The 25,512-nt window shown below is 45.4% G+C and overlaps 1 protein-coding gene and 1 long non-coding RNA gene across 5 annotated transcripts in view; one reads left to right on the top strand and one right to left on the bottom strand.

Annotated features, from left to right (window-relative positions):
• Window positions 1-6,139, bottom strand: part of zeb2a (zinc finger E-box binding homeobox 2a) — a 51,859-nt gene extending 45,720 nt beyond the window's left edge. The window contains exons 1-2 of one of the 3 annotated variants that reach the window (XM_084688618.1): window positions 5,921-6,139; window positions 4,141-4,281 (exon numbers count right to left, since the gene is read on the bottom strand). In XM_084688618.1, the coding sequence (XP_084544744.1) occupies window positions 4,141-4,213 (73 nt within the window). In that variant the 5' untranslated portion in view covers window positions 4,214-4,281; window positions 5,921-6,139. Of the gene's footprint in view, window positions 1-4,140; window positions 4,282-5,127; window positions 5,293-5,920 lie in introns of those variants that run through there. The other 2 variants (XM_084688620.1, XM_084688619.1) reach the window with 2 other exon arrangements.
• LOC146234275 (uncharacterized) overlaps window positions 5,493-25,512 on the top strand; it is a 34,752-nt gene continuing 14,732 nt past the window's right edge. For both annotated transcript variants that reach the window (XR_014741599.1, XR_014741598.1), the window contains exons 1-4: window positions 5,493-5,792; window positions 19,288-19,398; window positions 20,394-20,654; window positions 21,932-22,468. This is a non-coding gene — a long non-coding RNA (uncharacterized LOC146234275). The remainder of the gene's footprint in view (window positions 5,793-19,287; window positions 19,399-20,393; window positions 20,655-21,931; window positions 22,469-25,512) is intronic.

Below are 25,512 nucleotides of genomic sequence, written 5' to 3'. Positions count from 1 at the left end.
GACTCTCTGTCTCCTGTGAAAACAACAACAAGTCACACCTGCTCTGTCATGCTTATTAAAATGGAATCTGAAAAGTCTCAGGCCCTCGCAAGATTTCTGTCTCAGGCCCATAAACCAATCTGTCCCCCCTTCCCCACTTTCTCTCTGTGTCTTTCGCCACACCTCTCATCCCTCTATTCCTTTCCCTCTGTGTCTCTCTCCTTTCATACTTCTTTTCCTCTCTCTCTGCTTTCAGACCACCCATCTTTCCATATATCACTAAGTCTCTCTCTCCAATGGCTATCTCTCTCTCTCTCTCTCTCTCTCTCTCCCCACCTGCTCTCTCTCTCTCTTTCTTTCCAAATTTCTGACTGTGTTTCTTTACCAGTCCTCTCCCCCTCCTGTTATTTAGCTGTGAATAGTCCAGGCATGGAATCCTGTAACCCTATCTGTCCATCAGCCGGACCCAGCCCTGGGGCGTAGCGGGACAGGACAGGGAGGCTATATAGGGCACGTAACCAGGGGAGGCACCACAAACAGCTGCAGGCACCTCCGTTATGGCGCTCGCAATACCAATCCCTTCTGCACCTCTTCACCATTATCACTCCTCTTTTCACACACACACACACACACACCCTCCATCCATCCTCACTCACTCACACACACATTCACCCACTAACTTACAGACAGGTTCACTCGCGCTCACTCACTCAACACAGGCACGCTAACTCACTCACTCACACACACACTCACTCACTCACACACTCACTCCTTCACACACTCATAGACTCACTCACTCAGGCACTCACTCACTCTCTCACACGCTCACTCGCTCACTCACACTCTCCTGGTTGGCTTTCCATTTTTGCAGCTCTTTTCATCTCAGGCTTTGGGATGCTGAAAGCGAGAGAGCAGCCTGGCGGCAGTGAAAGGCCTGAATTGTGATTAAGAATGAGGAGAGGAGCTCCCTTTCTTTGTTCTGCCCTGAGGGGGTGTTTACTGAGGGGTGTGGGGAGGAGAAAGGGAGGGAGAGGGGGAGGGAGGGAGAGTGGGGAGGAGAGGGAGAGAGGGGAGGGGAGTGTGTGTAAGACATAGCGGAGCAGATATGAAAGGCATTCAGGTCAGCACCGATGTGAGTGAGAGTGGTATCACACCAAAGGCTTTCTAAAGGACCTCCGCTGCAGTGCCAATGTGTGTGTGTGTGTGTGTGTGCGTTTGTTTGTGTGGGGGAGAGATAGAGCAAGTGAGATATAGACAGAGATTGAGAGAGTGTGTTTATGTGTGTGTGTGTGTGTGTGTGTGTGTGCGCGCGCGTCCACGAGAGCACATGTGAGGGTCTATTCCTCTCACAGGCTCTACACCCCGTACATGCCTTTAGCCAGAGGCCCATGTAGAAGCAGAGAGAAGGCAACAGCAGCCACGAACAAGGAGCCATCAGAAAGGTATCTGTGCATGAGGCCGGCTGGACAATGGCACGTTTGTGAGGAATGGGGCATGAATGGTACAGCGGGCATCCTGACACTGCTGATGGTACAAGCATGGAAATGAGAGAGACACTCCTAATGAAACCCCTTTGTCTGGATCCCGGAATGTTCTCGGTACAACAGCATACAAGCTATGACGTCTACAACAAAATGGCTTTGCTATCATTTTAGTATGATGTTCACGGTGAGAGAGTTTATCGTGAAGATCCATATAAATGTTTAAAATGTGGTCGCGATGTTTCAGACAGGCTAAAGATGAAGCCATGTCGAAAAGGCCTAACCTCAGATCTAGTCTTTCGGGCCTTAATTAAACCGAGACACTAGGTATTAATTTATGTTTTGACACTTAACAATTTGATTTTAACTGTGGGGTGAGGGGTATTGCAAATATACAACACACACAGAGAAAAAAAATTGAGAAAAAAATTACTGGCGAGGTTAGCGGAGCGCTTTTGACAGCTGCGCTCTTACAAGCGAACGAGCCCTCGCAGCTGGATGTGACGTGCAGCACCGGGAGAGTGTGTGTGTGGGGGGGGGGGGGGGGGGGGAGGGGAGGGGAGGGGAGGGGAGGGGAGGGGAGGGGAGGCTGCGAAATGCAACAAAGCGGCGCAAGCTGCGCAGATCGGGTTGCACCGGGCCTAACGTGACCTTCCCCAGGGACCCTGAGTGGAGATTTGGGGCAGCCCGGACAGGCATCCTCATAGAAAAGTAAAGTTCAATCACACTCTAACACATAGCCCACTGCCTTTATGTTTAGGGGAAAGTCCTATCATATTTTCTTACAGTTTTGTGAGAAAGAGTCTTAATGTGAAAGCTTGACGATTACAGGGCACAACTTTTATAATAGTAGGCTAATACAAAGAAACGGTAGGTAGCCTAGCCTATTAAACGGTAGGCTGTGATTCAGTGCCTGCGGATAGTAGTGATGCGTGATGGTGAGCTCGATCTGGTGAAATTCAAATAGGTCACTGAGAAGCTTGAGTCTGTGCTAGAATTGAACGGGGTCTTCTGACATTTATTTTGACAGTAAACATATTCTGAATGAATTCACACATAACCACCATGCGAACGAAGTGCAAGTTATGCTCTTTACAGCGCAAGCACTCTTGGATAAAACATCGTAAAATGTCAGCGGGAAATTATTAAGAGAATCAATTAAATTGTAATCCACATTGCATGATTTAAAATGTGTGCATTCCATACATCCAAAATAAGAAGTTGAATCTGGAAAAAAGAAATTCCGTGTACGCCATGCGGGGGTAGGCAACACCAGACCAATATCTCTTGAAGTTCAGCACAATTACGAAAGCGATAGGCTAGTTTATTGAGCCGAATATAGGCTACACTTCAGAAACTTAATTTGGCCTGTAGGCTGGTTAGAGTTAGACTAATTCAACATTTGCTAATGAGATTGGCTTAGAAGAAAAGAAAAATTTCACTAATCCAGGTTGCTTTTCTTTTTGTAACCAAACATAGCCTTATTACAATTACTTTCCCCCTGCCCTCAAAATAGGCTACAGTTCACAAAGCTGCATAACTTCAACCGTGGCATTGTTGCTGTGTGAATCAGAAACGTGCTTGCAGCTACTTGAGAGAAGATCCTGAACAACCTATCGATTTCAGTAAATCAGTGAAAAAAAAAAGATTAAGTCGACTTTCGCATGTTGAAACGTAAAAAAATTGCTCTATTCAAAGTGTAGCAGATGTGTTATCTTGACTAAAATAGCTTACAACTTTGCATAACACTTGACTAGCGTTGCCTAAAAGAGACGCAGAGTCCTCGTCTGATCATAATGACTGTTTATCTGTCATAGCCTACGATTGTTAGAGGCCACATTACAAAGCCTACCTATAACTTGAAATGAAGCCATGTCTTCCATCATAGAATTGACAGTTATAAACGAGGCCAGCTTTAGTCAGACATATTGCAAACACGTTTTGTTGTCCATTGCGCTGTGTAGCGACGCATCTGAACAAACGGCAAATGACACTGAAGAAGCCTATGCTATTCTGCTGTAGGCTACTTGCTTAGGCAATATCTTTTAGCCTAACAATTTAACTTAAAGATCAGGCCTAGCCTACTGCTCAAGTTATAGAGACGTGGAAAGATGCAGACCGGCTGAAAGAAGGATGTAATAGTTTAAAGTATAGATAGAGAAAGCAAATATCTTCGCGGAAAAACAAACATATAAAAACAAACAATTTTAAAACAAAGTACAATTATAGGCTACTAGTATAATTACTTAGTAATAATAGACATCCAAACCATTCAGGTTCCAAACCATCCACAGGTTTTTTTTCTTCTCAACTTCTCGAATGCATATGAAAAGCACTCACGCTCAAATAACGGTTTTTCTCCCTCTCCATAATGGCACTATCTCGCTGATCCGCTACTCGAACCCCGTATAGCCTACAGCCATACGTTCCTTCTCAGTTTTACTAAAGCCTTCTGTACATAATAGTTTCATATTCTCTATTCTAATTTATATGTGGTGCTTTCATTGTTTATGTTCATCGTAATGAATTAAAGCGTCAATCAACACCAAAGAAAACTTTGGTGAACCGCTCCTCTGTCTACAATGAAGAGAGAAAGGGGACAGCGCGGGATGTCCCGCAAATGACATAGCTTACAAACCTTCACAAACATTTATTTTGGTCACTTAAAAGTTGTCCTTACCGTTCTTTCTTCGTGGGTTGGCTTGTTTTCGCCTCTTACACCGGGGACCCTCCGCCATGCTCTCGTGCTTCATTGATAAGAGTAGGTCAGATGGCAGTCCGCATGGGCTTGACTCCTTGAATCAGCAACACGCAGACTCCGCTATCAAACAACCAAACAAAACGGCGACAAATTGTAGGACAAGATGACTTGTAGATTCCGTGAAACAAACAAGGGGCCTGAAAATATTACGTTCGAATTCACTCTAAGGTCCTCAATAAAACTCCATAGGATAGAGTCCAGAGTTTGCAACACAGTGCGTGTCTGCCGTCGCCTGATCTTTTGATGAGAGTCTAATCGGACAGGGCGTCAGTGAACGGAGCAAGGAGGAGGAGGTCGGACGGGCAGACACATTTGATAGATGGGGGCAAGTTAAACCAATTTGACTTAGGTCGACTAGTGGAGCCTTAAAAGGTAGATAGTCTACAAGTTAAAGTGAACTTCCACACAGTTCTGACTTGTTCATTATTTTGTGGGATTTTGAAAGATTTCTAAGGTTTGAGGCAATGTTGTTTTATGGCATCTTTCATCTAATAGATTATACCTACATCTATATACAGGCCTATATATAGTATATATTGCCTATAATAAATTCTCAAACTGTATGATATGATGAAAATAGACCAAACATGTATATCATTATTTATCTAGCCTATCATGATACGTCCGCTCAATCGAATTAAGTTGTTGCCAATTTAGTCTAACGAACTAATACACATAATTTAAAATAAACCCTTTTCTCCAAATATTATGAACATAACCGTGTTTGAGTTGTTTTTCGATGGAAGTTCTAGCAAATGGGCTTTTCCCGTCCTGTCATTTGGGCCACACCTTTTCATAGAGAAAATACTTGCACAATTGTGCAAAATGTAAAGGTTGGTAAATGTCAAACTTCCTTATTGTAGTCAGTTATATGAAGCCATTATGTTTAAGAGCTCACATGCTCACAATGTGAGAAGAAGCATCGGCGTGCCCATGGCCCTCTCTGCTAGACGCTTTAAGTGCAGGGACGCATTGTCACTTGAGTTTGAATTAGAAGGGTAGCGAACCGTAGAAGGGGAAAACAAACATACAAATACATCACAAACATTTAGACAACTCAGCACTGAATATAGCCTAATGCAACAGCACAAACCCTTTGGCAAATACTGTGGATTTAAAATGGTAAAGCATGACAGCAGAAACACGGTTCAAAAAGAAGGTCTTAGTTTATAACTGAATTACGAAATATTGCCACTGCATCACACTGTATATCTTTTTTTCCTCTCTTTCGTTTTGGCATTTGCACCAGCAATGCAACAGCAGTGCGGATATATGTGGCCACAGTCCAAACGTCGCTTTCACATGACATGTTATGTTGGTAAACTGAGATGTTCTGATATAAGAAGCAAACTCACATATATGTAATACTCGGCGTAAATACGGATGGCACACATGCACCGCCTCCGCCCGTTGTGTCTCATACAGATTTTCTTTTAAGAAAGAAAGAAAAATAGGCTATCGAAGACATTGAACTTCCGATGAACGGACACGGGATAAACCAGCGGACTATTAAGGCACGCATACACAGTGGCTCACACCTGGAGTATTGCGCACCTCTGCCACCTGCACAGGTAAGTGGTTTATCTAGGAGAATTTGCCAGAGCGCACAGGTATGCATGATGTCCAATCTTCCACTGCTACGCTAATATTTGACTAACATATTCATAAAAAATATGACATTGTTTGAAAATACACCTACCAGAATGTCAGAAAGATGTTCCAAACAGCCGGTTATAGATAGAACGTCAGAAAGAAAATGGTAAAGTGTTGAGTCTTGGATCCCCCCAAAACGGAAATATGCCTTGGAAATAGCTTGACGAGGGACCGTTATTCCTGATGGGCAGGTTGGGACTGATCTCTTTTAGCCACTTCACCAAACAGACCTGGGGACGCACTGACGTGTTACGCCTCTTCTAATGACATTTTTTCGCTCTTTCTTTACTGCGATATAGAGGCGAGAGACCTCTTAACACGCGCCACCTATCTTCACGCGGAGGGATAATTGAGGAGTATATGTGTGCGTTGTTTGGAGACCGAGACCAAGTTGTTGTCACCCATGAGATGATGCTGATTATTTGTGAGCAACGGTTTAAGTCAAATGTGAGTTAAATACTGTCGAATCTGTTTTAAATTTAATTTTTTTCCAAGCGAAACCGAAAAACGACCTGCATACTGCAATGCGAAGGGATTTCTGTTAGTGGTGACAAGCACTACCCGCGCTGTCAGACAGGAGCAGTACAAAAGGAGCGCCAAGGTACCTGATTGGATCACACAGGTAGTTTACCTGTACACGTGCGTATGCTCTCATGTGCTTCTCGTGCCAGCTGCGTCACAGGACTGATGTGATTGTCTGACAAGACTGATATTTTTTATTTTGACTGTCTCTAGCCTACTAGAAACCTGTCCCTTTTCCATTCCACATTGAAGGCACGGTTTTCTGCATTTTTTAAAAATGGACAAGGTGGGTACGGTTTTTTAGCGGCTACAGTGTGGACAAATGTAACTGAAAATATTTATGTTTATTTTGTTTAACATTGATATTCCTCCTTTATTTAATTTTCTGGTTCCTCCATGGGCTACTTTTACACTAGTGTAGCGGAGGGTTACAACCATGAATTGTGGTGTGGAAACTATTCCCTCCCTTCTCTGCGTGTATTTATTTTCTGCATAGATATGTTCACCAATGAATGCACTCGACTGTGATTAGAAAGCTCAAAGCCAATTGAATTGACTTGAGTAGTTCGGCTAAATTGTATTAACAGATCAGGTCATTTCTAAATGTCAGATATTTAAATATGAAACGCTACCTCTCATTGACAATCTTTTATAGCCTACTAATTATTATTTGTATTATTATTACTATGGCGTAATAAATAATGTTATTATTAATCTTGTTATTATAATAGTCAATATTGTAACCTAGAACATGCCCTGTAAACCATATATTAACGGCAAATGCCCTAAGTAAATATTGAACTTGATGAACATGCAATCATTTGTCAGAGTCGGAGATATGCAATAGGTAGCCGATACACACAGACGCATGCAGGAACTATGTGTGTTCTCTCCTTTTCTACTTTATCAACGGAATGAGACTGTATTACAGACCTTAATATCAGAGTGAATATCTTGATTTGAGAAATACTGCGTAGGAAAAAGCGCCCATCGGCCTTTCTCATAATAAAATGCTACGGGGCATAAGGGAAATTCATGAATTTTCAAATAAAATAAATATTATTAAGCTTATCCTACCTGTCGTTTCATCATTTTGAAATGTCACACATACACATCAAAAGCCCTGCCGTTAACAAAATCTAGTTTTACAAACCCTTACTAATCTTAAACTAGAGGCACCTAAAATAAGCATCACTTTCAATTGTCTCCTATGCAATGTTACAGAACATGATGCAGTGACCTAAAATAAGATTGATTTGAGATATTTTCATCAAGGCCTTGCACCTTGACACGCCTCATGACACACGTTTCTGAAATCAACTGGAACACATTGTTCTTTTGTTAAAATGTTAAAAGATCACAATCAATAAATGACATACATTCCTAAAGGTTTTTGATGCGGTATTTATGTCATCAAACCATACTTGAACGAGGCCAACATTTAACCCCCCCCCCCCCCCGCCCCCAATAAATAAATACATAAAATATGTATCTGATGTGATTGCATTCCCTCAAACTGAAAGAACAATATACATTAAAATCTATATCATGACAATGACTTGTTGAAGGATTCAATTTTAAAATGTCTGTGTCATGTAATTATGTCTGGTGTTATGCCTGACACCACCTGGTTCTAGCAACACAGAAGTGAAGTGAGAGCTTGAGTCACCATAAACCTGAGGTAAGGTTTGTCATGTCCAGACCATGTGAGCTGTGTGTTAGTAACACACCCACACAGACACACACACAAACAGACACACACGCACGCACACCCACACACACACACACACACACCCACACAGACACACACACAAACAGACACACACGCACGCACACCCACACACACACACACAAAGATAGAAACCTAATGTTTTACAACAGCTCTCATTGCAACACAGGAGGGGTAGATTAGAAGCAAATGGATGTCAGTGACAGTGCTAGGTGAATGAGGGAACTGCAGAGTGTAGCCATGTTGAGCAACCGAGGACCTCGAGAGGCTCACAGCACTCTTCTCAGGGAAAAGCCAGGCGGTAAAGATGGCTGCAGAGTGAAAAGGACAGGACATTTGATCTCCTGCACCGGGACAACAAAAATAACAACCCACACGTACAGCAAACACAACCAGGTCAGTGGTAGTTCCAGTGGGAGATGCTCCTACATGGCAGGACAACGGCTATATGTCAGGACAGGCCAGCTAGGTGGCCTGACCAGAGATGTACAGCATCCTCAACCTCACGCCGTTGAGCCAGCCCCCACCACTGAAGAGCATGGACAAGGACACGGCTCCTCATGTGGGCTGTGTTCAGAAGGACACAGAAAGACAAGCAGGTCCCACAGTGCACGCCCAACCTGCCCTCCCACCCCCCCTTCGAACCCCGGTGAATGACCTAATCCAGTGTCTGCTGTCAACATAAACAAATCCCTAATCTGCATCTATCTATCTGTGTAATACTGCTGTAAATTGAAAAAAGAGGGGTGGGTTGGGGATTGAGAATGGGAGGGATTGGTAAAGCGGGAGGGGGGTGCATTGACTAATCCTGGTAGGGGGTGGAGGGGTAGCAAATGAGTATGATGGCTGGAAATGAACCAGACAGACAGGGGGAAAAGGTTTTTCATTTCTTTTATTGGGAATGTTAGTGAGGGCGGGATTGGAGGAAGCATTTATGTGTTTACGCGTACATCCTGTGTGATACAAAGCATGGGGCTGTAATGTGTGAGGGATAGCTCTCACGATGAAATATGGACCGCAACCTTTTGACCTTCTGGGACCCTCTCTGGCTGGGATTCTGGGTTGACCTCATGACCGCCTGGGAGTGTGTCATTTAGGAAGGAGTGAGCAGTGACTGTCACAGGGTGAGTCCCTGGTTTTATCCAAGTTACCTCACATTGTCACCACAGCACAAGCTACCTGTTTACACAATCATGGTAAAACACTGTTTTCAATACTGTTTAGACCAAAGATGTTGATTGATAGTAATATCTCTCTCCTATCCAGTCCAGCCTACACTGGTTACACAGCGAACTTGACCTCACTGTCCCGGGTAATGTGAAATTCTGGCCAGTGTAGTTTTTTTTTGTTGAGGTAATGAAAATCCCAAGGGGTCAGATAAGCCAGCCTTTTTGTTATGGGCCATTCCCCCCACCACTCCCTCCCCACGCTCGTCTCTCTCCCCCGTCCTGTTCATTAAGCTCTGTCCAAACAAATAGGTGCTTGTGTCCCACCAGTGTAACAGCAAAGTGGGGTTTGAACTCCTGCCAAGCTGGATGGGACAGGGACCCTGGCACCCCTGCCACTGACCCCTCTAGTTTTTAGGGGGGGTGGGGGCGGGGGTGAAGTGGGGGTGGAATGTTGATGCAATTACTGATGACAAGCATGTTTCGAAACAAGAGAAAATGTTGCTTTTCTGGTTGTGGCTTTGGGAGAAAAATCGGCAAAGTATGTCATTGTTGTTCTGAGATAGGGTTGGCTTTACAGTACAAAAATAATTTTGATATATTTGCTTTTTACAATGGAAGGTGGCACTGTTGACACACTGCCCGCTGTACTGACGACTTTGCCACTGATTCATTTGTCCATCTTAGACCTGACTTCCTCCCTAGAATTCTTAGAAGCCTGACGTTTCTGCTGTTCCTGGAATGAATGTTTTAGAGACATAACTGTCTTTTATGAACATGGAGGAAGTTGTCCATTTTGTAATTCTTGCTGTGGCCTCTGTGTCACTCCCCACACCTCAGTCAGGGTCAGACAGGAGACCCAGATGAGGACTGCCACGATGCCCCCGTCCTATGGGCCAGGAGCCACTCAGGCCTTAGGGGACAGGTATTAACAGAGTGTAATAGTATTTGGACCAGACAGTAATGTACCACTACCTCCTTACACGCACACACGTACAAACACACACACACACATATGCACACACACAAGCACGTACGCAGACATGTACACACACCAGATACACACACCCACACACACACCCACAGACTGCTGCAGACCTACGCTGCCCTCCTGCGTTGAAATTTCCATTTTTAAAGGGGGGGGAGGGGGGCAGGGATTTACCCCCCACCCCCCTGACCCCCCTACTCCCTCCTCCTTCCCCCTGCCCTGATTGGTCTTATACTGACAGCCAGATGTGTGTTCCTGTGGAGCATGCTGGGTTTCTACCCAACTCTAAGCCTAATGGGAAGTTATTTCTATGTCTGGGGGGGGGGGGGGGGTAGGGGTGGGAGGGGCTTGAACTGATTACTCTAATTCCCCTCCCCCGCCCTCCCCCCTCTTGCCACCACCACTATCACAGTCCCCCCTCTCCCCCACCCCTCGGCCCCCCTTCATCTCTCCATAATACCGCGCAGCCCACCCCAAAAGCCAGCTTAAGGTAAGCCAAAACATTACCATCAGATCTTAGAGTACCTACACAGCGCTGGCCATGTACGGTGAGCCTGCTGCCCCGGGAGAGGGGAATCACGTGCGCGTAGGGATGGATCACGTGCATGCTGGGAAGGACATGTAACATAACCTGTAGCACCTGTCAGAGTAGGCTACCCTGACGTGCCTGCCATGTCTGCCCTGCCACTTGATCCTGCTTCATTACACACCAAACGCTTTTGATCAGAATCAGGTGTTGACAAAACACATGCACACTGACACACACACACACACACACACACATATGCACGCACACACGCCAATGGACACACTAATGCCTGTGCTCACAGATGCATATGGTCACACCACATGCACACACGTTACCACACACTCATGCACACACATTACCACACACACATGCACTCTTTAGAGGAAAGACTGAAGGGCCAACAGACACCCTGACAGACACACCAGGTAAGAGGCTGGTTATCAGCCTAAGCAGTTAATCTTCTCCTACACCTAAGTCTTTCAGGAGGCCTGTTGAAACAAACAGCAGCCAATTGTCACTTACATGGAAGAGAGATTAGTCAGGTAAGTGGAAAATGTGTCCCGTTTTAAACTATTTCCATGAGCCCTCCATCACAAATATCTTTGAGGAGAGTATATCGGTGCCCCATCATTTTTTGTTGCTGCTCACTTTAGAGCTCGCTTGCAGAAGACTAAGAGTAGGTGAGTTGATTAGTTTAATTCCTCAGTGACTTTGAGAAGTGTCCTTGGTCAAGGGTGTTTCAGCCAGGGGCTGATTCTGTCCATGGCAGGCATGATGCCACCTACGGGATGGAAAATCCTGAAATCGCAGCAACGTGAAATTATCTGTTGCCTCCATGTAGAAAACCAGAGGGAGGAATGTCTATGGAAGGATTTACTGTAGAAATAGTCTGCTTACACGGGAACATGGTGGCGGCAGAGTATAGGTTGTTGCTTTGCTGAAAATACAGCATTTATTAACTTATAGCTTGCGGTTGAAACCAGACTCAGAGGAACAGAAACAGAAAACGAGAAAGGCAAGAGAGAGGGAAAGAAAGACTGCTCTCGGAGAGTCTGTAAAGCACTCCGCTGTTCCCGTTTCTCAGTATTCTAACTGGTGTTTGACCTGAACCACGGACCAGGAGAAAAAGGCTGGCCTGATTTCGATTGACAAAGCTTGCACAGGAAAGGTGTTCATTTTCCCAGTCTGATCTTAACCACACATCCCGTTCGCTCGGACTCATTAAAGACACTATACTCTGAAGACACATCCATCAAATGTTCTCCTTGCTACCAAGTTGAGAGTAAGAAACTGCAACTTTGTCATTCCATATTTGGAAAAAAGAGAACTTGCTGAAATGGTGAAATTCTATGACTCGATATCCAGAAATAATACAATAGACTAAGTTATCAGGTACAGAGTAATAATAGGACACAAGCTGACACATACACACACACACAGACAGACATACACAAATACCCCTCGCAAACACACACATACACACACACACATACACACACACACAATCACTCCAAACTTGATACCATGCGGTTGGTCAGCCCGGTAGACCAGCAGGCCAGGGCTGTGCATGGTGTGGTAGCCATGCAAGGGAGAGGTGCAGGCCTGTCAGTGGGGTGTCCAGAGTGATGGGTCGTCAGGTCAGGTCTATATTTACTTGGCTGCCACTTCCTTTGGGCTGTCACGATGCCCTCAGGACTGCTGATAAAGAGCTTGGATTCTGCAGTGACATGACAACCCTGACAGGGCTGTACACGGGCTGTGGGCTGGCCATGACTAGGAGAGAGTGTGTCTGTGTGTCTGTTATGTGTGTGTGTGCACATGCCATGTGCACCATTGAAATGTATGTTTTGTTCTTGGGACATTGATTCTAGTAATCAGCAATATAGAGGTGAATACAGGAAGAACACTTTGGGCTGTCGGGTTAGTACATCCTCTCATGTTCTGCTGCTGTGATGGCCCAGTATGGTCTTCATGTCAGCAATCCCCAGCCTGTGTCTCAACCATGCGCTGCCAGGCACAGGAAGTGGACAGGGAAAGTTTATCAGGCACAGGAAGTGGTATGGTGATACCTGAAGAGGAAACCTGGAGGATGTGACTGGCTGTTGATTACTGTACACAGAGCTGACAACCCTGTCATTTAGCCTTGTGTGTGTGGGTGTGTTTGTGTGTGGGTGTGTGCGTGTGTGTGTGTCAGGGTATGAGGAGGTGGAGAATGTTCTACCAGGCCTGCTCAAGGAGGAAGTGCATTCAAGCTGTGATAGTCAGACAGTGAGGGCTTGAGTGTGCTTGGAACCATTCCCTCAAACACACACACACACACACACACACACACACACACCCTACCTCACACAAATGCATACACACCCTACCTCCTGTCACACACACAGCTCAAGTGTGGCTGCTTCATGAATTTGATTCCTCTAGTGTGAGGTTAAGGGTCATTGATGCTCACTGCCACCTGGCTATCTGACGTGACTCTCGCTGTTTCAATCCATCACACAGCTCACAAACAAACCCACCTTGGTGTTTTGACTACACATAGGACCCTGTAGCGTCCAAGCCCACACCTCTGATCCCTCCCACTATTGGAGGGAAGGGATTTGAGACAATCCATCACCTTCTCCTTTGAAAGGATGAAACAGGCTTCTTTTATCAACACAGCCACAGGAGAGTGGCTTCATTCTCTCCTATCCTCCTCTGAGCGGCTCTGAGAGCGCTCCTTCTCCAAGGAGGGATTAACCACACAGCACCTGTCAGGTAGATTCACAGCGAGCCACGATGAGAGGAGTGAGTGGGAGGAGAGAGGAGAGAAGAGGGAGGTCGAGAGGGAGGGAGAAGAGATGATACGAGAGAGGAGAAGGCCGGGAGGAGAGCAGAGGGTGGAGAGAGGGAGGGGGGAGAGACGAGAAAGGGAGGAGAGAGGGACGGAGGAGGGATCAGGGAGGAGAGGAGGAGGAAGATGAGGTTAGGGAAGAGAGAGGGAGGTAGGGAGGAGAGAGGAGGAGGGCGGAGAGATGAAGGTGGAGAGAAGAGAACGGAGGAGGCGAGAAGAGAGGAGAGGAGGGAGAAGAGTGGAGAGAGGAGGCGGGGAGAGAAAGGAGGAGGGGAGAAGAGAGGAGAGAGGGGTGAATAAAAGAAAAGGAGGAGTGAGTCTCCATTTCTTCTTTCCTAATTCAAACATTGACTGCATGTGCCTGGAGAGGAAGACTCCCTACTCGTGTGTGTGTGTGTGTGTGTGTCATGCTGTGTTAATCGCATTGTTGGCGCCTCGTGGGGAGGGGGGGTGCAGAAGAACAGGATGGAGGTAAAGTCAGGTGAGGGCTCTCAGAGAGGAGAACATGGCTGAATAAAAAAATGATAGATGAGTGGCCTGGGGTTGCATAGGGAGGTGACATGGGGCAGTGTCACAGACGCATGTATGCACAAAGGATTATCTTTGTGTTCCTTATATGGACTATGGGAGATGGGATGGTCATATTGGACACCCATTATCCAGGAGAAAAAGGACTTAAACTTAAAAGTACTGTTGACTTAAAACATTCACGTGTTTGGATGGAAACATTCAATAAACGATGGAGACTAGCTCTTCAACGTAAACCAGCCTGTCAACAGAGACCACAAAAATGTAACGTACTCATTTTGGCGGAGTGTCATAGTTGTGGGGTAAGCAGTCCTTCTAGGACGCCACTTCCACAGGATAAACAGCATCTGAAGCATTACAAGATTATTGAGAAACGTTATTTGTTAAGCAAGTGAAAAGGCACAAGAGTGGAGAGAAAAAGTAGAGAAAAGAAGAAGCTAAAGAGGAGGAGAGAGATAGGGACAAATAGAGAGATGTGTAAAACGGTGTGAAAAAAATTTGAGAAAGATAGAGAGCAACCAAGACAGAGAGAGAGAGAGAGAGAGAGGGGGGGGGGAAGCGAGAGAGAGAGAGAGAGAGAGAGAGAGAGAGAGGGGGGGGAGAAGCGAGAGAGAGAGAGAGAAGGGGAGAGAGAGAGAACTTGACCCACACATACAGTTTCTGCTGTAGTAAGATGAGCCAGCACAGCGGCCTGTCTGCTGGGAGGATCCAGCAGGTCATGTTAATGTCAACACTGCTGTCACAGCCCCTAATGTTTACAGCCTTCTTCCTGCCAGCAACCACCCCAACACCAGCGGCAAACTGACTCCTTCCCAAGTCTTCCTCTACTGGCTGTCATGTCATGTGTTTGCCTGTGAAATTACTACACCGTACTCCATTCAACAGCTGCCAGCCTTGTCCTGTCTGTGCAGTCTTCTCATGGATGACGGCCACCTTGGATGGTTTCATTCAAGGTAAATGCTACTTTGTCTTTGACAACAAACCCCATCAAAGTGTTAGCGCACGCTGTAAATAACCTCAAGCTGAAGTTAATCTTCTGAAACTGTTTAGAGGGAATGTTTGCACTGGGAGGTAAGTTTAGAGGGTTTTGTAGCTTTGACCTCTTGGTGTAAAATGTATTTCTCTCCAATAACGTCTGAAAAATGTCCCATCAAAAAGCTGTTAAATCTTGAGTCACAGGATTACTGTGGAACCATGACTGTGTGAGCTACTCAGGGGTTGGTCCAGTCATTTTGAGCTTTGCTAATTACAAACAGCAGTTCAAAGTATTTTACGATACTGCAGTGAAAAACCTTGTTCTTGTGCAGTAAGTCCATACTGTGAATAAATGAGTGCTTTCAGAAAGTATCGTGCACAATTAAACAATGCAGAGGTTACTTAAAATTTGAAAAAAAAAAAGTGTCACTGATAAAACCACAAACAAATATTTACCTGTCACCCTCTAAAGGTATACCTGAATGATTTCAATATTAAAGGACACAAAAAATTAATAAAAAATCTTCCACAGCGTACTGGACCATGCAAGGCTTGAGACCTACACAACGTCAGGCGACACATGATGCTGCCAGGGTTGGTCTGTGGGTGGTGGAGTCCTGGGAGGGAGATTACCAGCTACCACAGGTCAGGTGTTCCTTCTTAACTCCAAAGCACAGCATTTCAGAGCCAGCGTCAATGCAAGGCGGAGGAGTGTCGGAGTGGGAGACTCTTGCAGCCCAGGGACTCCCTTTATGGCTGTTTTTCTTGATCCATATTACTTACCTTGAAAATACCCGACCTTCCACCGGGGCCTCATTGACATTCCAGTCAGAGTGTCACAGTTATTGTTTTACCACTCAGCAGGATGTCATACGTTTGCTGTCCTCTGACAGCAGAGGCGTTGGGTGTCAAGGTTTGAGTGTCAAAGGTCAGGGAGTTTGTACTCCCATAGCAGAATGAAACTCCTCCACTTCGAGACCGACCCAGCACTAAAGGTCCTCTTAAAGGCCGTAGTTCATCTTCTGGGTCAGAGAGCAACCAGCGGTGCAGAAGATACCTAACTACTCTATTTCTAGACAGAACGCCACAATCTTTGTTTATCCTCGAGTGGATTTTTGGACGGTTCTCCGCCGCCTAATGTTTATCCAGGAATGAGAGCCGGGTCAGAACGTCCTGTAGAGGTCGTGTTCGATGTCCTCTGTTGTTCTTGGAGACTCCCCAGAAACAGGCTGGAGTTATATCTGTCTTTGGTCATCTTACTGCATGGGGAAGTATCTAGGCCATGCTTACCATGCAAAATTGTGTCGTTATGGTACCTCGCCAAGAAAGCTGAGACACCTTTTATAGATAGCGTCTGATATATTTGATACAAACGATGAAAGACTTTTATAGATCTACGCTATGATACTGTTAGAACGTGAGCTTCATTGACCCTGACGGTTATCATCATGTTTTGGGGTTCTCCTTATTCATGAGTTGTTCACGTCAACTTTCCATGCTCTCTTATCTCACCTTACAGTAGGTCAATCAGTGCAGGAACCATACCAGGGATTATAGCTTGGGAGAGGCTCTAAAAAGAAGTTTGACTTCCTTTATGGATTCCATTTTGTTTTGCCATACAGTCAAATGTAAGAACAATAGTGAGCTAATGTGTCAACATAGAAAGTTACAAACCACTACAGAGGGTGAAAGAACGCTTTCCTACATTCTTAGAGCCATTAGTAAGTGTTCTTCTTAAAAGGTACACTCCCTCCCGCTAAATGCTGTCAGATGGACACAATCCCTCCCCGGAGGAGAGACTGAAGCCATCCGCTTGCCTCTCATATGCTTTTGTTTCTTCAGGACTCTTTGGAGACATTCCTCCTGGTCGCTTTGACACAGAAAGAAAGCAAACAGGGACGGAGAGAGAAGAGAGGGATTTTTTTTTCTTCTTCTTTTATTCCCCAGCTCGCAGACGGCGGGTGTGAGAGCAGAGGGAGGTGTAGGTAGGCCGTCTGTGGGAGGGTTAGGTTTATGTTGGCAGCCAAAGACAAAGAATGCAGACAGAGAAGGTAGGGGGTAGCCTGATGCCAGGTCACTGACACGACAAATCAAAACTAAAGGGACTTAGGCTTTAGCCTTATATTTCTTGTTGGATAAACATCTCTGGGGTGAGAATTGCCCAGACCCTCTCATACATCGTGGACAAACCCTTACCTCCCACCTTCCTTCAAGCTATAACAGATAATGTTGACTCACAATCCCCCACTGCTCAGAGGGGGTATACAATTCGTCTGCAAGGTAGCGTCCTTGAGCTATGACCAAATGTGTTATGCTTGGAGAGGCCTGTGTTTAGCTGGATTCGCTTCAGAATGTGGGCTCCAGCTACGGCTCTACTGATGTGTCCTTTTTTTCTCTTTCCCCTCGTCACAGGAGACACCTCCACCCTAAGCCAGGGGGGTTTCTAATGTAGTCATGCCCAGCAAGTGTGGTAGAATGGCGTGTTTGATTTGTAAAGAGGCACCAGCCAGGCTAGAGCAGGCGGCGGTGATATGAGACGTCTTCTGTGCTATCGTATGCGTGGGCAGGGACTCTGTCTGTATCTGGTGCCAGCCTCTGTTTATGACTAATACACATTAGGGGGAGATTGCACAGGAGGAAATCCCGAGGAAGGCTAGTTCAAAACATTTCAGAGTGCAACAGGCAACAGTGAAACACTTCGATAAACTTCCTAGTACTGCGGATCACAGAGAGGGGAGGAGAGGAGGCCAAAGTTCAGCCACTGGAGTGAGGTAAGACGCCTGGTTAGACAAACGTGAACTGGTAAACGTTGATCAGTGAGCAAAGTCAAATGAAAAAAAGGGGGTGTTTTATACAGCGAGAGAATAATCTGAGAGTGACGAGTCATTGTTCTAAACAAAGTTGAAAGAAGACAATCAAAGTGCAGTTCCTGTCACAGAGCCCAGTAACAACTGATTTATAATAACATATTTCCCTTCTTTTCCAGAGGGAAGAAACAGTGGTTGTGAAAGCTTGTCACGTCAGGGTGGAACCCTGACAGAAGGGCCTGGTTGTGAGAGTCCACCTCAGGGAGGCAGGACACAACGTCTACAAGCAGTCGGAAAAGGAAACCATTAGTGTTGTTTTCTTTAGCTGTAGATTAAAGCCAGGCAAGGAACGCCGAGTCATCATAAGTTCCTGCCTTCATAGGTGTTTGTGTTGAACCTCATCTCAGCCACTTCCTTTAATCTTCAAACGAAGATGGGGAAAAAAGACAAGTATTTTGTCGGACATTCCTCCCAGCTTGAAGTGTACAGTAGGTTCTGACTGGGTGAAAACACAGAGAATCTGAAAACCGACAGACAACCCCGGGGGAGATAAACACAGCAGGGAAAATGTTGTACACTACTAGGTTGAGGCATGGCCTGTGCTAGAACTACTGACACTGAAACAGGGTCAAGTTATTTCAGCTTCAAACAATAAGGAAATCAAACTCAATGACACGGTGTACTGTACCTACTGGTATTTTGGAGATGGACGTGTTACTTTATAACCTCAAAGTTGCTTCTCTGCCTCGAGTTGGGAAAGTGAGTTTCATTAGTTCCTTAAGCAAGACGAAGCAACAAGACTGTTGGTTAATCTCTCGAGGATACTCAAATGGCATATTTTATCACTGAAGCGAAAGAGTAAACAAACCAACAGGATGTTGTTTATGCCACCCTGCCTCCACTTCAAAGAGTTCTTTGTGGGACGTGTTCTAAAGAGAGAGAACGCTAACAACATACCAGAAGTCCATAATTAGATATACATACCGTTCTGGAGAGGAAAAATGTCATTGTTATGTGTTCAGGAGAAATAAACCGTTTTGTAACACAATAACCTGTGGTCATAGCATATTATTTTAATGATCTGGTTTTCAACCCAACATAACATTTATATACTAGTTATTTCTAGAATGCGCACACCCCTTGAAAGTCCCTAAATGTACAATACAGACAGCAAACCTTCATGTCCAGTCTTTGGTCATGGCACAGTTTTTATATGTAGTCCTTAAGCATCCCAGATCTACAAAAACTTCTGAATAATACACTTTTTACTGCCCATGAAAGGCCCCCTTTCAACCAGCAAGGTTAACATCTTTGTTTATCCAAATATGTGTTTCAGGGAAAACGAACCATCTGATCAGAGAGCGGGCGGTCAGATCCGAGATCAGATGTGTGTTGTTGTCCTGTGTTCGGGTGGATGCGTCTATGGTCCTGCCAAGCTCAGATAAGAGTGAGTGCTGTGGGTCACTGGGTTAGAATGGAGCCGAACAGTTCAGAGTCTGTCATTGATGCTATTCTGTCTGAGGAGACTGTGAAATGCCACATGGAACAGGTGGGTCAAACAGATGTTTATGGAGAACGTTTGACACAACCGCACATGGACACACACACACACACACACTAAGCACACCTACACTCACCTCACACACCAAACACAGTTATGCACACTCGACACACACTCCCACCCACAAGAGTTGAAAAGGTGTTACTCAAGCGTGCCGTTAAGTTACAGTTGGGCTTCCCCAGGTGAGGTTAGGGTTAAATGGGGAAGTAGGAAGTGCTGTGACACACTCAACATGCCACAAGGTGTCTTCACTCTGGTTCAAACTCATGGTGTGCACAATGCGTGTCTGTGCGTGTGAGAGAGAGACTGTTTGTGTGAGTGTCTGTATGAGAGAGAGTGTGCGTACGTGTGTGTTTGTGTGAGTGTGTGTGTGTGTGTGTGTGAAAGAGAAAGAGTGTCTGTGTGTGTGTTCAGAGGTGGATGGGCCTCTTTATACCCCAATTTAGAGCTTAATAAACCTACACCATTCAGCAGTTACAAAACCATGTCTCTCGGAGACACAAAAGCTCAAGAAACTGCAGTAATAGAGGACTGTCGTGCTCTTAGAGACAGGTCCAAAATGACCACAGGTCCTATTGTCAAACATTCTCTAGTTGCCCTAATGGTCTGGATGAAGAACCAGGCCAAACAGGAAGCACATGAGGAGTGCGGTCCTCATCCCTGTGTCCTCCATTGCTTTGTGTTCATCCAAACACCGGAGTGAACTATCTGTTCTAAGGATGTGTATGGGATGAGTCCATGTACAGGACATCAATATATATCAAGACCTGTAGATCTCATGCAAACAACCAAACATCCAGAACGTTTATAGGAAATAGTTTTATGTTCTGGAATCACATGACCTTAATCGTTAAATATTGCTCTTTGACTGTCTCCCTCAGCACTATCCTGGACCTGGGGGGGATGATGTAGACAGACCAGAGATGAGGGAGTCCGTCATCCTCTGGATGAGAGGCTACCATGTTCTCTGGAGCTGTGAGGCCGCTCGCTTCCAAACATGAGCTCACAGAGACCCACGTGAATGGATCTCCCTGTGCCTTATCACAACCTAGACGGCAGACAAGCCCCTCCTTCCTCCTCCCCGGTTGAATGCTGAAGACAGGCAGATGGAACACAACATCAGAAATGTTTACTGGATGATGGTGTGTACAGTGTACAACAATAGCATTTCTACCTGTTCAAGAGGTGGCTACACTGGGTCTTTTTAAAATGCATCTCTTTTGAATACATTAATAATACCAATAATTTGGTGATTGGGATTGAAATAATTCACAATAGATTGTTGATAAGCACTGAAATGTCTTGACCCTAAGGCTCTGACATTTATTATTTAGTATTCTGGTCTGAAAGAGCAGAGAAGATAACTCCTCTGCTGAATTTTTTTTTTTAATGCAATTTTGGATGACTGTTTACATTTGCACATTTGTGTGTGTGTGTATTTGTGCGTTTTTGAAAGAGAGAAATAGGGATATAAAGAGAGTGTGTATGTGTGTGTGTATGTCTAAAAGTCCTGACCCTTAGGAGATCGTCATGACTTATTTAAACTCTAGGCATGGATAAACAATCCAATTATTCTCTGTTCGAATCAAGACCGCTTTGCATTTTGCCGCTTCCCTGAGAATATCTGCGGAGAAAGATATATATTTCTTAAAAACAAAATCCCATTATTGTGTCCCCTGAAATTAAATATGCGTCGGAATAACAACAGTTAAACCTCTTCTCATGCTGATGCAAACAGTTCAAAGTGCTGATTCTTTCACTAAAATAGGGCCTAATTGTCTATGAAAAAGGATGAGTCGTTTCCTATGTGTTATGAGGATCTCTAGAGTATACAGGATGCAAATGGAATAAACCGTTTCCGATGTTAGCAATTATCCTCATGACTCAGCCGCTAGCTGTGCTAATGCCATTAGCCACAGCCTGGCCTATCCCACCCCAGGCCTATCACAACCCAGCCTATCACAGCCTGGCCTATCACAGGCTGGCCTGTCACAGCCTGGCCTATCACAGCTTAGGCCTATCCCAACCCAGCCTATCACAGCCAAGGCCCTCTACAGACTGGCCTGTCACAGCCTGGCCTATCACAGCCTGTCCTATCACAGCCCAGCCTGTGACAGACAAGGCCTGTCACAGACAAGGCCTGTCACAGCCTGGCCTATCATCAAGATGAAACATGCTTTGATGAACTGAGAAGAAGGCCTGTATGGTTTTCCTATTATCACTGAGTAGTGGTTAAAGTTTGCGATGCTAAACCTTGTCCAATTTATTGGGTAATGTGGGGAGAAAATGGAAACTGAGAAGTTCAGTTTATTCAAGCCAATCTGTATTTCCTCTGTGAAGATCCGCCTGTAGTGTGACAAGTATGAACAGCATGTTGAATATATGTTTCTCACTGCTATTTGTATGGATGTGCTCCCAGACATGCTCACTGCCGTACCACTGTCCTGAAGGTAAAAGTTAACCAGTCATGAAAACATCCAGAGCACAAAAGCTTAAGAGATGCACAGGTTTTCCTCTCCCTGTCTGAAGTGGAAACCGTCTACAGAAGTTACGACAAGGAGGTCTTCTACTTAGCTGCCCCTCACACAAACAGCAAGTATTCCAGGCTAAACCATCCCCATCTCTCCTTCTCTCTCCATAAATCTCTATCATTCTCTACCACTCTCTCTTTCTCTCTCCCTTTCTCTTTTTCACCATCTCTCTATCTCTCTAATCTCTCTCTATCTCTATTTCTCTCGTCCTCTCACTCTTGCTTCTCCATCTCTTTCAACAACAGATTAAGTACAGCAATTCATATCTTTCAGACCCTCTCCCCTGTGTCCACCCCTCCCAGAGAAATGACCAGGCCCTCTGTGTGTCCAGCTCGGGTTACCATGGCAGCTCCACAAGGGGCTATCCTGTGGCAGTGATGTCATCCAGCACCACAAGCATCTCTCTTCAGGGAAGGATTCACAAGGTAACTTGAATCAAACTGTGCAAATTGGGAATAGGGGCTCTAGTTCTATAATGGTCCATGTCAGTGGTGTGGGACAGGATTACCTTTTATTATTAAGCTGCACAGGTCGAGACCTGTTATGTAAACTGTTCAAGTGCAGGGGTCAAAACGTGATTGGCAAAATACATTCTTGCAGTAAATAACTCTGTTCTGGTCAAATGATTGTGCATTTCTCTTGAGTCAACCGAATATGTGTGTGTGTGTATGTGTGTGTGTGTGTGCGTGTCTGTATGCGTGCCTGAGCCCCCCACCCACAAAAAATACAAGGGAAATTTGTTCAGTTAAACCGTGTCAGAGGTGAGCAGGCCTACACGCGTATTGACAGCTTTATGGGCTGTGTGCAGTGAAGAGTGGGGGGAATAGAGGAGAGCGCTGGCATGCTTCCCAGACACACGCAGGTAAAACAGCAGGGTCACAGCCTCGGCTAACACAAACAATCTGGCACCCAACAACTACACCCGCAGCCTCTTGGAGGATCATCTGTGGAGCTATATGTGTGAGCGATGTGAGTAGGTGTGTGTGTGTGTGTGTGACCGATTGTGTGTGTGTGTGTGTCTGCTTTCGTGCGTGCAAGTAGTGTGTGTTGGAGCGAAAAAGGGTGAGAGAAAAATACAGATACACAGAGAGAAAGGGAATGTTGTGTTTGTGTGAGTGTTTGAGAGACAGGAAGAGAAAGACGTATTGTGTGTTTGAACTGTTTGTATATTTACTTAATACTTTGGCAATTTAAGGATCTTTGTCACGCCAATAAAGCAACACTGAAAGTCAAATTGAATTGGGAGAGGAAAGTGTGCGAGTGTGTTGAAGGTTGTGTGGAAATTATACTGTAATGGATGTTGAATTGCTAGCAACACTGTGGTTTTGTAATTCTTAGAGACAGAACAGCATGTAATTTAAAATGTTCAAAATAGCTTGCAGGAGTTCATCTGTGAGTTGACAATATAGAGTGGTTGAAAGGCTCCTCAATCTCTTCTGTGTTCGCAGACTTCAAGGTTGAAACAGTACACAAAGGCTTGGGAGTTTTTTTGTTTGTTTGTTTTTAATAAGGGGGTGTTGTGACATGAACATTTCATCACTACTGCTCGGGTGAACTTGTTAGACGTTCCCCCAAACAGACACTCACTCATTTTGATAATGGCGTTGTTAAGAAACAGAATCACATACTAGCCGTTAGAATCCACAGTTCTCTGCGTTTTTACGAGACTCTAATGATTTAAGAGTTTCTTTTCTTTTTTTTCTTCCCTTTTTTTAAAACGTTGTACATTTGGCAGCTCTTTGCTACGCAGTTACACCCTCTTGGAGTACGTCATGAGAATCCAGCTCTGGGCTTGGTGACCCAACTGCATACCACAGTGTGGTCACTTGAATTCGCCAGAGAGAGCGAGCACAGAGTGATGTCTGACCTCCAAGGATATTTTCACTGAAAACAGACAAGGCAAACTGTCAGGACTGTCATGGTTGCTGAGCGGAGTGGGATGTCTGTAGATGTGACATGCAGAACAGGAAGTGTTCAGTAGCTCAACCACAGGGATCCTCCTGAGCACAGGAAACAGATAGATCCAAACCTAACTAGTCGCCACACCCTCAATGCCAAAGTAAACCTTTGAATTAGACCCCAGTGCTCCCCAGATTTATTAACATAACCCCTTTTTTTCTTCATCTTCACTATCTTAAACTAGAGGAGCTTTAAGTCAGTCTTAGAACCACAGCTTGCTTTTGTCTGTGTAATACGTCAGAGACTGAAGCAGCCTTGTGTAAAAATACACACTCTCCAACCCAGTGTGGTTATTGGGTTGAGACCAGAGATCCCAAGTGAGTTGCAAGTTGTAAGATACCCAGGAAGCTCTGTAAACTGCTGCCAGCTCTCAAGCACACGTCTCTTTCAGGGTCCAGGAAAAACACGGTTTCCATCAGGGCAGGAGACGTGTCACTGGCAATGTGGATGCCACCCTGTATGACTCACCCCAGAAGGGAGATTTTGCCTGAATAAATAAACAAACCTTTCCAGATAATGAGTCAAATTCCTGCTACGCGTTCTGGTATCGAGAAAGAGTGTTGCGCCAGGAACCCTTCAGGGGTAGACTTGAGAATGGTCTATGATCATACTGAACTGGACATGTTGCTACCGACTGCCTTCGACACATTTGGATCACCTTTTAGTCATTTTCGAATCTCGCAAACCGTATCCAAAGAGACTAAGCTGAATTCCACAACCTTTCTCCACAGAATCAAGAAGAGCCAAAAGGAGGCAAGGTTTTTTGCGGCAGGTTTCAAAACAAAATGGTTTTTTAGTTTATCTCTGCATATTTGCGAGGTCACCGTGTCACCCCTCAGGCTGAGCTTTGTCATCCAGATCGTTCACTCAGGGGAAGTGGTCACTCAACCACCGCTTGCGCCCTTGTATCCGGCATGACTCATAACCTTGGCCCCGGACATTTCAGGTCTGGCAAAGTTAGAGGGCCTCATTCTTCTCATAGACGTGCCATTGTACCCGCCAGGTTAGTCTACTGCCACGGCGACACAGACGCGCTCACATCACCCCTCCACATTGGGGGCAACCCCTGCGCTTCAGAGGAATTCTTGGGGAATTCATGCACCATCTCCCGGGCTAATTGAATTAGACAGGATTGTGTCGACAGTGTGGCCATTGTGGCTGCAGCACAATGTTACACTTCATCAGTCCAGCGCTCGGGGTGGAATTCTGTGCCATTTAGACCCCCACGCTGCCCCAGCCCCTCCCTCTCCCCCCCTAGCCCCTCCCTCACCACGACATCCTGGTCACTCTCTCCCTCCGTCCAATGAGATGCCCTGAGGTCTATCACTGGGCCTGGATGGGGGGTTGACTGGTCTGCTGAGAGGGGCTAATGCCTCCATCAGGCCAGAACTGGAGCAGGGAAGTGAGGGTGCGGAGTGGAAGGAACTAGGTTCCAGGTGAGGAACAAGAGGGTACCTGGGGAGGAATCTGGGGGAGGAACTAGAGGGATACAGGGGAGGAATGAGGTGGG

This window comes from Hypomesus nipponensis, chromosome 23 (assembly GCF_054491055.1).
Source record: "Hypomesus nipponensis isolate SF chromosome 23, ASM5449105v1, whole genome shotgun sequence".
Lineage (NCBI taxonomy): Eukaryota > Metazoa > Chordata > Actinopteri > Osmeriformes > Osmeridae > Hypomesus > Hypomesus nipponensis.
The sequence above is the reverse complement of the archived record's forward strand: the minus strand, read 5'-3'. Positions and strand labels throughout refer to the sequence as shown.